This window comes from Narcine bancroftii, chromosome 4 (assembly GCF_036971445.1).
Source record: "Narcine bancroftii isolate sNarBan1 chromosome 4, sNarBan1.hap1, whole genome shotgun sequence".
NCBI classification, from domain to species: domain Eukaryota; kingdom Metazoa; phylum Chordata; class Chondrichthyes; order Torpediniformes; family Narcinidae; genus Narcine; species Narcine bancroftii.
This window is the reverse complement of record NC_091472.1, coordinates 118,715,833-118,731,219: the sequence shown is the minus strand read 5'-3', so window position 1 is coordinate 118,731,219 and position 15,387 is coordinate 118,715,833. Positions and strand designations below refer to the sequence as shown.

General features: G+C 39.7%; 1 protein-coding gene across 2 annotated transcripts in view; it reads left to right on the top strand.

The window, feature by feature from the left end:
* Positions 1 to 517: 517 nt before the first annotated feature.
* dgcr8 (DGCR8 microprocessor complex subunit) overlaps positions 518 to 15,387 on the top strand; it is a 62,314-nt gene continuing 47,444 nt past the window's right edge. The window contains exons 1-6 of one of the 2 annotated variants that reach the window (XM_069932572.1): positions 518 to 656; positions 2,367 to 3,360; positions 4,691 to 4,853; positions 8,275 to 8,417; positions 9,937 to 10,282; positions 12,277 to 12,474. In XM_069932572.1, coding sequence (XP_069788673.1) covers positions 2,647 to 3,360; positions 4,691 to 4,853; positions 8,275 to 8,417; positions 9,937 to 10,282; positions 12,277 to 12,474 — 1,564 coding nt within the window. In that variant the 5' untranslated portion in view covers positions 518 to 656; positions 2,367 to 2,646. The other variant, XM_069932573.1, reaches the window with a different exon arrangement.

Genomic DNA, 15,387 nt, shown 5'->3' with positions numbered 1-15,387 from the left:
TCTACGCTCTCCACTGCAGAGTTGTTGATGTGTAGAGGAGGGTGGTCGTTCCCAGTCCTCCTGAAAACCATGATCATCTCCTTTGTCTTGCCCATGTTATTGGGACAGGTGACCAAATATCCGGCCTGAGCCTTCATCAAGGTTTGAGTCTTCATCAAGGTTTGAGTGAGTGCCTGATGAAGGTGGTGGGGGGGGGGGTGGGGGGGTGGTGGTGGGGGGGGTGGTGGGAGGATTCTGAAGCTGTGAGTTATTTTCAGATGTAATTTTGGAACTTTCAGTGTTTGGGGCGGAGATCAATCAGGCTACGGACGGAATCCTTCATGGTGATTGGTGGAACTGATCTTCTCTCAGATTTGCGCAACGGCAATTGGCGAAGAAATAAATTTGACAAGCGGAATGATTGGTGGAGGGAGCTGTCAATCATGTATTCGCCGAGTGATTGGAGAAACACGACATCAGTCATCTCCAATTCGTTGATTGGCGTAATCAAAAAAAACGAACCCTTGCAGCCCGCGTTCATTGACGAACATGGACGTCAATCACGAATGTGGGCGGGGTTGTTCGGAGTCGAGGTTGCTGATGGTGCGGGGATTTGGAGTGAGGATTCGAGGGGAGGCGATGAAATTAAACTGCGTGAGGAACTGGCGAACCTGACGGTAGGTTGTTGGCGAGTTAAGTGCAAAGGCCCTTATGATTTACCGGTCTGGGTTGAGGGCTGTTTGGAGTCTGCCGGCAGCCTCCGTTTCCTTATTCTTGTCGTAGGCCCCAGGCCTGGCTGGATCCTCCTGGGTGGTTAACGGCATCGAGCCGTCATGAGGCCTCGGTGCTTCGATGGCGCCGCTCCCCAGTCGGGCTGCCGTGGCCTCGGGTCAGACAGACAAGGTGAAGCTGCTGTGGCACCTGCTCTTTTACCCTCAGGGGAGCTGGTGCTCATCCTGCCCACCGCCTCGGGCCTACAACGGGGGTTCCATTCTGAGATGATTCATTCCACCCCGCACTGAGACAGTTCTTGCTTTAAACCCTTAAACCGAGCACAAGCCGCTTTTCTGTGCTCTCTGCAGTTTGACACCTTTCTCATTCCCTGTTCCCATGGTCCTGAAACCACAAACCAATGGTCCAAACTATCTTGGATTGCAGTGTCTTACTCTGGGGGGGGGGGTTGGCAATGCTGGAAATCCACTGGCAGGTAACTTGGCTGAAACGTTTCATAGTCTTCCCATTTCCAGTCGACCTGCTGAGCATTTTTAAAGTTCTCATTTTATTTCGTTTCCAACATCTGCACTGCTTCAATTTTAGATGGAAGGGTATCTGAATGGGCTTGGACAATTTTGGCCCTTTGAATTTGTTCCCTTGGTCATGGTTGATTAATTACCATAACAGAATCTTGAGGCATTTGTTGAAAGTTTGTATCTCTCCTAGCTATGAAGTTTTTAGTTATTAAGACCACAGACTTGTACAAAGATAAGAAGGGCTTAAAGGATATGGATCAAATGCAGGCAAGTTGGCGCTGACTGCATGAGTTGGCTCAAAGAGCTTGTTCCATATTGAATAACTTTTAAGTAAAAACAATGCTGGAGAAACTCAGCTGATCAAAGTTTTGGGCTTGGGTCCATCAAATAACTCAACACTGGTTGTCAATTTAAGGACATGAAGTCATTATTTCATTGAAGGATTTATAGGGCTTTGGGAATAGAATGGAGAAATTAAACCTCTGACTTGCTCTGACGGAGCTAATTGAGCCTCCTTTGCTGCAACGTTGAAATTCTTCAACATTTGGGAGTGAAAATTGACACTTAAGTACCATTTGAAATCTTGTCTCCATTGCATTTCGGAAGGCACAGCAGATTTCAAGAGAGCAAATCATAGCACGAGTGATAGAAATCAGTGGTTTCCAATCATGAATGAATATCCCAATGCATTCATTCCTCAGTACACAGCCCCCCTCTCCATAAACAAGTAATGGGAGTGCTACTGTTGCCTGGTTCCTTTCATGAGGTAGTTGTATATTTAATTTTGTGAACTTTGTATCAAAATTCTCTCAAAATTATTGAAGCTTCAAGTAGAATTTGGGAATTTACTGATTTGAGTAACGCAATGCTATGTAACCTACTTTTCATAATGGGTATGATGTACTTAAAAAGGGCTTTCTTTATTTTATCACAGAATCTTTTGTCTTTCTAGGAGGACAAATGGATCACTGATTGTTTCTCACTTAAAGGAGAAATGGCACTGCACAGAATAATTCCATCAGAATGTATTTGTATCTAGAATGGGTCTTGCAGAGATTAAGAGCCATGGCATAGATATTTGAAAGTTTATGATGGTTTGGTGAAAATGATTAATGGCATTTTGTTTTGTCTCTACAGGTGATAAAGAGTAGAAGATGGTCTTAAGGATACAAGATGATGAACTGTCTAATCCTAACGTTGATTAAGCTGAATACATTGTGATTTTCAATAATTGAGACAGTGATTCTAAAAGCTGTCTACTTTAATGAAAAGAATAATGTAGTCAGCTTAACTGAATCATCTGTAAATTTTGATTAGTACCCTCGCATTTAAATATATCATGGACTGATTTATGTTTAATTCGTCGTTAACGGGATTAAGTAAGAAATTATTTATAGAATTAGAATTAATTTAGAAGATGGAGATGTTTGGAAGCATACCTCCTCTGGCCACAGAGCCTTCATTACCACCGAATGTAGAGAATCAACTGTGCTCCCCACCTCTTCCTCCGAGTGTGCCGCCGCCTCCACCACCTCCCCTGCAAACGTCCAGTGACGCAGAAGTTATGGACGTTGGCTCTGGTGGTGATGGACTTTCAGACACTCCCGCTGGGGACTGTAACACATCCAGCCAAGACCAGCGTCTTATGATGGAATCCACTGTCTTTAACAACCAATTCACAGCAGTGTCGGGAAGCTGTCCACTGAATCCAAGGACAGCGCGTCATGCACCAGCTGTTCCTAAGTTTGCCCCTGATATTAAGTTGCTCAAAGATGTTAAAATCAGAGTTGTCTTTTCAGATAATAGTATAAGCAAAGACAGGCAGGTCTTATATTCTGGTGTTGAATCTGTTGAGAAAGGTACTAAATTTAGCAATAGCATGAATGGAGGTTTGTATGGTACTCCTTTTGATAAGAAGGGAGCAGAACGTTCAGGGAGTTTCTCGAATAAAAGTGCGGATAAACAAGAAGTTGAAGACAATCAAGAGAAAAAAGTGGAATTTGCTGTACTCGATGAAGTAGACTTCCCGGAAAACTTTGAAACCGATGATACAGAAGGAACAGGTTTCAAATCTGAAATGATCATACAACAGGATCACGTCGACGAAGAAGCTCTGAGTTATTCATTTGAGGTATGTGAGCAGGGTTCAAAATACTCACGCGCATACGAGATTGCACGTGGATTTATCCTAGTGACTATAAATGCCTTTCCTTTTCCATATTGTCCGTTACACCAACCTGGTGCATGTAACCTTCTTAACATCAATTGATGATTTTGAAAGAGATAAGAATGGGCTTAAAATTTTTTTTTAACCATTTAGATTTACACTTCAGGGGTCATACTTTTGATTTCTCATTCAAAATTTACATGCATCAGGTAATATGTCTAGTATTTTGAACCCTGTGTGGTGCCTTTGAGCAGCTCATCCATTTGTGTAACTTTTCAAGTCTGGTGAAGAGCCAACAAATTCCATTTTACAACAAATTAAAAAAAGGGAAAATGATTTGCATTATAGGTAAATAATGCAATGATTGTTTTAATGTGCCTGTATCCTTCCACTACTACTATTTTATTTACACTTTTGGAACTGGTCCTTCAGCCAATAGAATGGATGAACAGTTATACAAACTGCTACACAGTTCTGATGCCAGTCTCTTGTCTATGAATTGGTCAGTCGGAGTTGTGTCCACCCATCTGTAGGTGTGTATGGATGAACCAACTCTGAAGACTGACCAGAACATTAGATAAAGCTCAGTACAATGATGGCATCGATCACAGACCGGAACTCTAAACTTTGACAACAGGAGCATGAAACGTATCTTTTACATCTTCATTTTATTACTTGTAAGTGTTTCGATTTGAAATGACCTGCCCACTTTATAAATATAAGACCATTTATTTATACATGAACCTATTTTAAGTATTCTGAAATTTATTTTAATTGCAACATCATCAAATTATACCACAGGACTCTGTGTAATGAGTAAAATCAAGATCTCCAGTGATAACATGTGTTTGGAAAATTTAGACTAATTACCTAGGCATGCTATAATAGTATTTATTTTAAGAAGTATTTTGTGGAATAGCTATTTCTATGGAAACTAAAAATACTTTTAAAGTTGATATTTTTCAATGTATTGCCTCATTACAGGGATGATTGATTTATAGGATGAGATGAAGTTATTGCACATTGAGGAACAACAGATTTGTTTCTAGCATAGAGATGACCTAGCAGGCTTAACATTTTAAAGATAAATATATTTGTGTCATCAGGTTACCACAGGGACCATTTCTGTAGAATTCAGTGAGATTTGCTGCTATTCACTGTGATCTATTGGCTTCAATTGAATTGAGGAAATGCTAAAAATTACTTAATAATGCAGCTTGTTATCTTGTAATTGCCCCATTTAGAAATATTCACACTGTTATAGTAGGATGGCCTTTGATACTATATTTTACAGGATGATTTTGAGAATGATGTTGATGCACTCCTGGAGGCAGTGTTGCCTCCTCCCAAAAAAAGGAAACGGGCTGAAGAGGATGTTACTGGTGACAGTGACCACCAGACTGATGAAGAAACAAGTGTGCAGCCATTGATGACCAAAATTAAAACTGTATTGAAAAGTAAGCAAATTATTCCACATCCTCCAATCTCCTGAAGGTGTTTTGTAGTTGAGAGAGTTCTGGCTACTTCTCATACCTCACTCAGATGGGTTATATTTGAGGCTTGTCTGACAACGTCAGAATAAAAAGCAGCCCAATTGAACATCCTTCCTTGAATATCATTCCAAAAACACTTTTGCAGATGTTTTTGTAGCTATTAGAAACTTGAACTTGATGTGAAAACAACCATCATCCTGCAAAAATCAAATGGCACAGATTGGGAATTGACAACTGTCATTCTGGACCTCCAGTAGTGTGTACTACTAGTGGTGAATAATGTTGATAAAGAGAAACTCAAATGCTATTTCAGAATTTCATGTGGATCTGCACATATCTGTGAATGATATACATTGAAAATGTTTTGGCTTAAATCTGCAGAAGCCTACCCCTGTAATCACCTTTCCAATAATCGATTGGTTGGTATCAAACATCCAACATAATGGATCTGTAAACTTTGTAACAGTGGTAGCTTTCCTCTGAAAATGTTGCTGAATTTTTGAATTTAAAGTCTTCAGCAATAATGATTTTTTTTAAAAAAGATGTTAAATTTCATATAACCATTTACGGAGCGGAAACAGGCCATGTTGGCCTTTCAAGTCCACACCGGTTCAGTGACTGGCAGTACTGAACACAAGATGGTGTTCACAGAACACCTTAAATATTTATAGTGATCTTGATGTGCTTCCTCTCAACAAATCTAGCATCTTCGCACAGCATTCAAACAAGCCCTTTGACCCACTGAGTCCACATTAACCATAAGCACTAACCCCACAGCACTGTTAACGTAGCGATAGCGCACTGTTGTTACAGCGTCAGCGATCAGGACCAGGGTTTGATCTCCAACTTAATATATAATTATACTTAAGTATGAGTATTATTTTAAAACAAAAACACTTTAAAAAATACTTAGTTAAATATTCCATATTCAGTATAATTTTTTAATCAGTTTTTGAAAATTTCAGGTTTTTTTTACATCCAAAGTTAAATTTGTTGTGTGCATTGGTTTTGGAGGAAGTGATAACTTTCTCTTTTACTTCTGACCATGTCTGGCAGGTGTCTTTTTTGACTTGAGCTACTATTTATAACAATGACATTCAAATTGTGGTTAATGCTCTGGTGTATGTGTCTGGTGAATCTTGCATTTTGGAGGGTAAAGAGTGCTTTATATTACTTGTTCATCTCTTGGAATTACACTGGGCATTTTTTTAATCAACCTCCAAATCACTGCCTGAAAACCACACATTATATTCTAAACTAACTTTGGATATTAAAAAAAATCTGAAACTAATAATTAAAAAAAAAAATTGTAATTTCTTAATTGCAATTATTTACAAAATTGTGTTTTGCAAGAGTTTGACACAATGTATTTGAGAAGTGTAAAGACTTATTTAGCTGGTATTAACTGAGTAGCACAGCATTCTTCAGAGATCTTGGATGCCTTCGTTTCTAAGGAAAGTTCAAGATCAGCATCAGGTTCTTGGCACATGCAGTCCTGTATGATTCATTCCAGCATCTTAAGTGAAATATGTGAACAAGATCGTTAGAAAGAAAACATCACAAGCAAACTTGCTTATTATGTTCTGTTACACCACTTCCTATCCATTTGTCCAGGCTATCTTGACTCACATTGTGCTCCACAGAAATAAAAGAACAGTCATAAATCCTGTACAGTTTTTGAAGCTAACCAACACTCAGCTAAATTCTTCCCTCATGTGCAAAAAAAATGTAGAGTTTTCATTTTTTGTTTTGCTTTATTTCACTTCATAACGATGTTTTTTGTCTCATCCATTAGTTTCCACTGTAAATATCAATATTATTACACTAATTTTGTAACTTTCTCTCTTCAAACTTTACCAAGTTCTCCAAGGACCTATCCTCTACCCTAATTTTTAGGTACTGAGTGAAAATTTGAACCTTTTTTTGTGTTCAGGAATTCTGCAAATCCAAAAATTCTTAATGAAAAGGAAGCAAAAGCTTTGATCATTGAAGCTAACTTCATTTCTAATCATTTGTAAATATGAGCACATGCATCTGGAAAAGTTGGCAGAAAATGAAGGAACACTTTTGCATTTGTGTTTTGAAGAGTTGTGCCCATATGTGGCTTCATATGGAAAAATTGCTATAATTTATGGATTCACCTTGCTGTAATTAAGGTTCATTTTATTCTGGCAACTCAAAGTTTAATTTTATTGTAATAGGAAAACTGATGTAAATGGAACAAATATTTTTTTTAAAAAATGGTATTTCTCCTGCTGATGCAGTAGGAAATGTCAGTTTTTGTATTTTAAAGCTGTGAATTGATGCCAAAATGGAGTGTATTTTGTGCTGTGGTTGCTGCCATGTTGGAGTTTTAGTTAATATTGAACAATGCACAACCAAATCCTTTTGAGAGATTAATATCTCACGAATCCAACTTGGGCATTATCCCAAGATTTGAAGGATGGTTTAAAACTAAACCATAGAAAATGCACTTCTTGGTTTGTGTTAATACTGTTTTTCCTGTTCAAATTTTAAAAAGATTTTTTAAAATTTGGACATTCAGCATAACAGGCCCTTCCAGCCTTTGAGCCCGTGGTATCCAAATACCCCAATTAACCGACAACCCCCATACATTTTGAAAAGTGGGAGGAAACCAGAACACCTGGAAGAAACCCAAGCAGATATGGGCAGAACATATAAGCTCCTTGCAGACAGTGCCGCATTTAAACCCAGGTCACTGGCTCTGTAGTAGTGTTGTGCTAAACATGCTGCCCACTTGATGAATTTAACATTGGATTTCCTTAATCTCATTAGAATAGCATCTGAAGACTGGGTTGCCTTGTTTATTCCTGCACCTGATCTTTTTTGGCTAAGTTTCAAACATTATCCTCCTTGTAAGCTTCTTTTGCTTTTCAGTGTATAAATGGCCTAGGTATTAGGATTATTGTGGGTTTTTTTTTTTTTCTTTTTAACAATCTACACTTCAGAATGGATTGTATAGAAGATCATCTGTCACTTAATTAGGGCATGTTATTGGAGATTATCTTGCATAGAAACATACCCAAGTACCCTGTAACATCAAACAGAAAATGCTGAAAATATTCATCGGGTCGTGAGTAATCCTTGGGGATACGAACAGCATTTCGAAACTGTGGTACTTAATAATCTGAATGATAGTGTTGAAGAGGAAAGGAAGGTAGAATATTGGAGATGTTGAAATGACAACCATTAAGTTTTGTTTCATTAGTTATTTGAAGATGCTTTGTTTGAATCCATAATTTAGGGGGCATAGATGACCCTTAAACAAATTTTGTTAAATTTTCATCTCTTGGTTTGTTTGTCATGAAAAAAATTCAGACATTTTCAGCCAAACAAGGCATTAAAATTATTTTAATTTCTGTAGATCGTGGGCGTCCACCAACTGAACCACTTCCTGATGGTTGGATCATGACATTCCATAATTCTGGTATTCCAGTTTATCTGCACAGAGAAACCAGAGTTGTTACCTGGTCACGACCCTATTTTTTAGGAACAGGAAGCATCAGGGTAAGATGGAAATAAATGGTGATGGTATATGTAATTAAGTTTGTTGCTGAGGGAAATGACTTGACTAACATTTGCATGAATCCAGAGATTTGTTTAGGTTATTCATTTTCTCAAGTATATCAAAGCCAAAAAATTGTGGCTGGAGAAATGGCTCTGATGGATGTTGTTAAACAATTGCAGACCATGTGTATACATAAATATTCCTGTTTGGATTCATTTTGATGAGTGTTGGTGAGCAGTTCTTGCACTTTGTGAATTTTGATCAGAAATTGACACATTGCAGATTATAAACTAGTTCGCAGATGCTCCCAAATTTTGTTTTCTTTCAGTGATCGAGGAACACAAGATTTGGAGGAGCTTGTGAGATGGCCTTTTTTTTATGTTGAAAGAAAATTAAAAGCAACTTTTAAGTAATCATTTGTCTTGGTGAATTTCTGCTGCTGGTTTTGGGGTCCTAATGCTAATTTGTTTGAATGTAGTGGATAAGTTTATATGCATCTTGGTTTGTGCTCTAATACTTCAAGCTAGAAAGTAATATTTCTGCATCTTTGCTTAACCTCACTTAACCCTTGACACCCTGGTTTCCACACAGTAACATTTTGCCATATCTTGCCTTGAGAACAAAAAACACAAAGATAAACCACAGGAGCATGCTTTTTTTTGCCCACAATATCTGCTGAACACAATGTCAAATTAAATTAATTTTTTCTCCCTTTCACGTGATCCACAACTCTCCATTCATATGCTGATCAAAAGTCCTGAAATGCAGGTTGTCCCTAGGGACAGAATTGGTTGTAACTTGGGTTTGGTCATAATTCATGGAATGGGAACCTCAGGCTGCCAATGGGGAGTGAGGACTACTGTACACAGTCATTTTAGTACAAAATATGTAATTGTACCGTAGTTTTAAAGATTTTAAAAAATTTTGGTCGTATGTGCAGGTGGGCGTAACTTGTGTAGATCAGAAGTTGAGGACTACCTGTATACTATGATCATTACCTGCTTCCATTGCAACCTCTGGCAGTACGTTCCAGGCACCTATCAAATACTGTGAAGAAATAAACTTGCTGCATACCTCCTTTAAATTTTCCTGTTTCACCTTCAATGAATGCGTGTCCTGTCATATTTTATATTTTTGCCCTGGGAGAAAGATTTTACTGTCTGCCCAATTTATGCCTCTCATAATTTCATAAACCTATTGGGTCTCCCCACTACCTTCAATGCACTTGTGAAAACAATCCAAATTTGTCCAGGTTTTCTTATTTCTCATACCAACTTGTCCAAGTTTCAGATAACATCCTGGTAAATCTCTTCTCTAGGGAAACAAGAAATCTGCAGATGTTTCGGTCCAGTGCAGTATGCAAAAGTATTAGAGGAAGTTGGCAGGTCATGTTGCATCTATTAGAAAGCATAAGACAATCGACCTTTCAGGCCTGAGCCCTTCTTCAGGAGGGTACTCTTTCTTGCAATTTTTTTCTTTTGGATCAGTGTTTTGTAAGTCTCTTTTTGTTCTGTGCAGAAACACGATCCGCCGCAGAGCAGCATTCCCTGTCTACACTATCTAAAAATGAGAGACCAAGAGAGAGAGCAGAATATGGCAGCAAGCAATGGTGAGGTAACCAAAATGACTATGAATGGAGATGTATCCCCAGAAAAAGTTGAGAATGCTTCCGGGGAAGTAAATGAGGAACCAGACTACACTGCCATCGAACAAAATCCTGTCACTAATTCACAATCTCTCAGTAGCTCAGGGGCATTAAACTCTAAATCCTTGGAAGAAAGAGAAGCCTTGGGTGGAATTATTGCAGCAGGAGCTCTGGGACAGGTGAAGGCTAAAGTAGAAGTATGCAAAGAAGAATCAATTGGTAAGATGATGATTTTTTTTTTGAAAAAGAATGTTATTTAGAATGGTCTAACTTTTTATTCCTTTCTGTTGAAGTTTGTGTGTTGGTGGTATGAATGTGAGATTTCCAAGATAAAGGGAATTTGCTCCTGGGCCTTTCTACAGGTTATTTTGGAGATGTGGGCTAACTCAGCCACTTTTTTTGTTGTATGCTTTCAATCCTTTTCGTAAATATTAATTCCACACCAAGCTATCCTGTGGGTTCCCTGTTTGGGAAGATGTTTGAAGATTTCAATGCATCTCGTACTTAGTTTTGGACTTTGGTGATATTGCCTTTGCAATATGGCCTAAGATTTCCCAAAGAATCTGAATAATATTATTGTGCAAATTTCTTTGTTCTTGCTATTTCTGAGTGGGACCTTTATTACCTGACTAATTCATGATAATTGCGTGATTTTTTTGAGAGAAATTACTGCCTTGAGTCTGATTTTTTTTTTGGTGAATCAAGTTCTTATTGTAATAAGCAATGCTAATTTCTGTGGTATGCTTCAAGTGATGGATATGGTTATTTTAGAAAAATGCAGCACAATACAGGCCCTTTGGCCCTCCGTGTTGTGCTGACCCATGTTCCTCTCTACCCTGTTATCCTCTCTTTTTCTGACATGTTCCTGTCTAGAAGTCTCTTAAATTCCCCTAATGTTTCAGCCTTCATCACCATACCTGGCAAGGCATTCCAGGCACCCACATCTCTACGCTTATATAGTTTTAAAAAAAAACTTGCCCCGATGTCTCCCCTGAACTTGCCTCCCTTCACTTTGGACATGTGTCCTCTGGTGGTTTGCTCTTATTACCCTGGGAAACAGGTGCTGGCTGTCCACCCTATCTATGTCTCCTTGTAGACCTCCATTAAGTCTCCTCTCATCCTTCTATGCTCCAAAGAGAAAAGTCCCAGCTCTGCAAAATGTTGTCTTATAAGAATTGTTTTCCAATTCGGGTAATATCCTGGTAAATCTCGTCTGCATCATCATCATAGCTTCCACACCCTTCCTAGAATGAGGTGCAACGTGACCTCTCTACTCTTGAACTCAATCCCTCTATTAATGAATCCCAGCATCACATCACTTTTAACTATCCTATCAACCTGTGCGGTGACCTTAAGGGATGTATGGATTTGGACCCCAAAGACCCTCTGTTCATCCACATTCTGAAGTAACTGACCATTAACCCTTTGCTCAGCCTTCTGGTTTGTCCTTTCAAAATACATCACCTCACACTTACCTGGATTGAACTCCATCTGCCATTTCTCCACCCAACTCTGCATCCTGTCTATATCCTCTTATAACCTTTGACAACTTTCAGCTTCATCCACAACTCCTCCAACCTTCATGTCATCTGCAAACTTACTGACCCATCCTTCCACCTCTTCATCCAGGTCATTTATAAATATCACAAAAACCATATGTCCCAGAACAGATTCTTCCACTACTCCACCAGTCACTGACCTCTAGGCAGAATATTTACCTTCTACTACTACTCTGCTTTCTGCAGGCAAGCCAATTCTGAATCCACATAGGCAAGCCAATTCGGAATCCACACAGCCAAGGTCTCCTGATTTTCTAAATGAGTCCTTCATGGGTAACCTTGTCAAATGCCCTTACTAAAATCCTTATAGACCACATCTGCCACCTTGCCATCATCAATTTCTTTTGTTACATCCTCATAAAAATTAGGCTTGTAAGACACAAGCTTCCCTTCACAAAGCCATGCTGACTATCCTTCAGTAGTCTGTATTTCTCCAAATCCTCATAGAACCCATCCTTAAGCATTCTGAAAAGTGATTTTATTCTTAATTGAATCAATTCTTTATCAATGCATTTAGATTTGTGACCAACTTTGTTATATTTTAACTTTCCAAATGTGTATCTTCAGACTGGGTGTCTAGATAAGTACTCCAGTTGCTACTGTGCTCTTCAGTTTTATTGTCAGTACAATAAAAAAAATCAACCAAATTTCCAGCTATTGATGAATTTAAAAAATACTTGGAGAAGCGTTTTGATTTCGAACAAGTCACTGTGAAGAAATTCAGGACCTGGGCTGAACGTCGCCAGTTTAATCGTGAGATGAAGCGGAAGCAGGCTGAAGCCGAGCGACCTATTTTGCCAGCCAATCAGAAGCTCATTACTCTTTCTGTCCAGGATGCACCTACTAAAAAAGGTAAAAGAAATGCATATAATTTCCAATCACCTACTTTGAACTTGAGATATATGACATTCTTTTCAAAATGTAAATTTGTATTCTCTCTGAATCCATGCAGAAATCAAATGCATGTTTGTTTTAATATACCTGTATCCTTCCACTACTACTTTATTTACATTTTTAGAATGTAGAACATTACAGCACAGTACAGGCCTATATTAAAAAAAAAAATCTAAACCCTTTCTACCTCATAACCCTCTAGTTTTCTTTCATCCATGTGCCTAAAAATCTCTTAAATGCTCCTAATATTTCACCCTTCTCCACCACCATCCCTGGGAAGACATTCCAGGCACACACAACTTTTATTAAAAAAAACTTACTCCTGACGTCTCCCCTAAACTTTGTAGAGATGTCCCCTGGTGCGTCGATAGCTTCCACATCCTTCCTATCATGAAGTGACCAGAACTGAACGCAATAATGTAGGTGTGTTCTCATGAGACGTTTGTAGAGTTTGACTCTTGAACTGAATCCCTCAATTAATGATACCCAGCATCCCATTGCCACCTTAACTATCTTATCAACTTGTGTGGCAACCTTGAGAGATGTAGGGATTTGGATCCCACAGTCCTTCTGTTCCTCCACACAGTTAAATATCTGAACATTAAACCTGTACTCAGCCTTCTGGTTTGATCTTCCAAAATGCATCACCTCAGGCATCCGGATTGAACTCTATCTGCCACCTTTCCACCCAACACTGCATCCTCACTATATCCTTTTATAACCTATGACATCCTTTAGCACCATCCACAGTTCCTCCAACCTTCGTATCATCTGCAAACTTACTGACCCATCCTTCCGCTTCATCAAGCTTATTTATAAAAAGTCACAGAGCAGGGGTCCAAGAACAGATCCCTGTGGAACTCCACTACTCACTGACCTCCAGGCAGAATACTTTCCGTCCACTACTACTCTCTGCTTTCTACATGCAAGCCAATTTTTAATCCACAATGCCATGGAGCCAGTGCCTCATGACTTTCTGAATGAGTCTCTCATGTGGGACCTTGTCAAATGCTATATGAAAATCCATATTTGATCAACTGCCCTACCTTCACCAATTTCTTTGACCTCAAACTCAATTAGGCTCGTGAGGCATGACCTTCCCTTCACAAAGCCATGCTGACAATCCTTGAGTAGACTGTAATTCTCCAAATGCTCATACATCCTCTCCAATAGTTTGCATTCCACTGACCTTGGACTCACTGGTCCAGGATTTTCCCTATTCTTTTTAAACAAAGGGACTTCATTTTGCCATTCTCCAAACCTCCGGCTCCTCCCTTGTGGCCGTGGAGGACTCTTTAAAGTTCAAGCCAATGCCCCAGCTATCTCTTCCCTCCCCACAATAGCCTGACCCTGGGGACTTGTCAATCTTAATGTTTTTAAGAAGATCCAACACTTCCTCTTCCTTGATATCATCTGTCCAGCATACAAACCTGTTCTATTCAAACCTCACCCTCATCAAGGCTCTTTTCTCTTGTGAATACTGAAACAAAGTATTCATCGAGGATCTCCCCATATCCACCACCAGGCACTTGTTGCCTCCTTTATCCTTAAGTGGTTCCACTTTCAATCTCATCTTTCTGTTCTTCAGATGGGCATAGAACTCCTTGGGGTTCTCCTTAATCTGACTTGTTAAGACCTTATCATGCCCCTTCGAGCTCTTCTAAGTCCTTTCCTGGCTACCATACAATTCTCATGAGCCCTTCCTGTTTCCTGCTTCCTAAATCTAATTATGCTTCCTTCTTCCTCACCTGTTTCGTCAACCATGGTTCCCTTTCCTACTGTCTTTTCCTTGTCCCAGTTGGATAAACCTATACTGAATCCAGCACAAGTGGTCATTAAACATCCTCTGCATTATTTTTATGCTTTCTCCCATGAACATCTTTTGCCAATTTACTCTCCCCAGTCCTGCCTCATCCCGTAATTGTCCCTTCCCCAAGTGAGCACTTTACCATTTTGACTGCTTCGTCTGTGATTAGCTTGCCACAATTGGGCAATCGAGTTCAACAGATGAAGATAATGGGGTTGAAAAAGGAGAAACTCAGCAGATGGCAGTTAACTGGACAATTGAATTCTACAGTTGAAGATAAAGGAGGGAGCGGTCATTGTCAGAGTGGGCTGGTGAGAACAGGTAAGAGGTGAGGAATAGTCAGATGAAGTCAGAAAAGGCCACCTGATTTAAGGAACAAAAAGAATTCACACAGGATTTTAGATATATATTTTGTTCAACTAATCATAGACAATGGGAATGGCAGCCAAGGCAGAGGAATGCTCCTCTTTCAAAATGTGGGTCGGCAGGGAAGTCAGCAGTATCCCTCATGACTTCATCTGCGAGAAGTGCATCCAGTTGCAGCTCTTGAGAAGCCTAGTTAAGGAATTAAAGCTGGAGTTGGATGATTTCCAGATCATTTGGCAGGCAGAGGGGGCGATAGACAGGAGATACAAGAACACTGTCACACCTTGGAGGCAGGAGAGGGAAACTGAACAGGCAGGCAGTGCAGGGCACCCCTGTGATCATCCCCCTCAATAACAAGTATATCATTTTGGATACTGTTGTGGGGAGGACTGAGCAGGGACACGCCACAGAGATCAGGTCTCTGGGATGGAGTCTGGTCCTCTGACAAAGAAGCTAAGGGAAGGGAAGAGGCGAGCTGTCATGATAGGGGATTCCATTAGTAGGGGGACAGTTGAGAGGTTCTGTGGAAGAGATCGAGTATTCTGAATGATATGTTGACTCTCTGGGGCCAGGGTCTGAGGTCATGGCATTCTTAGGCGAGAGGGTGAGCACCCAAATGTTGTGGTCCATGTTGGGACAATGACGTGGGTAGGAAGGGTCAGGCGGTCCTGCAAGGAGAGTTCAGGGAGTTAGGGTAG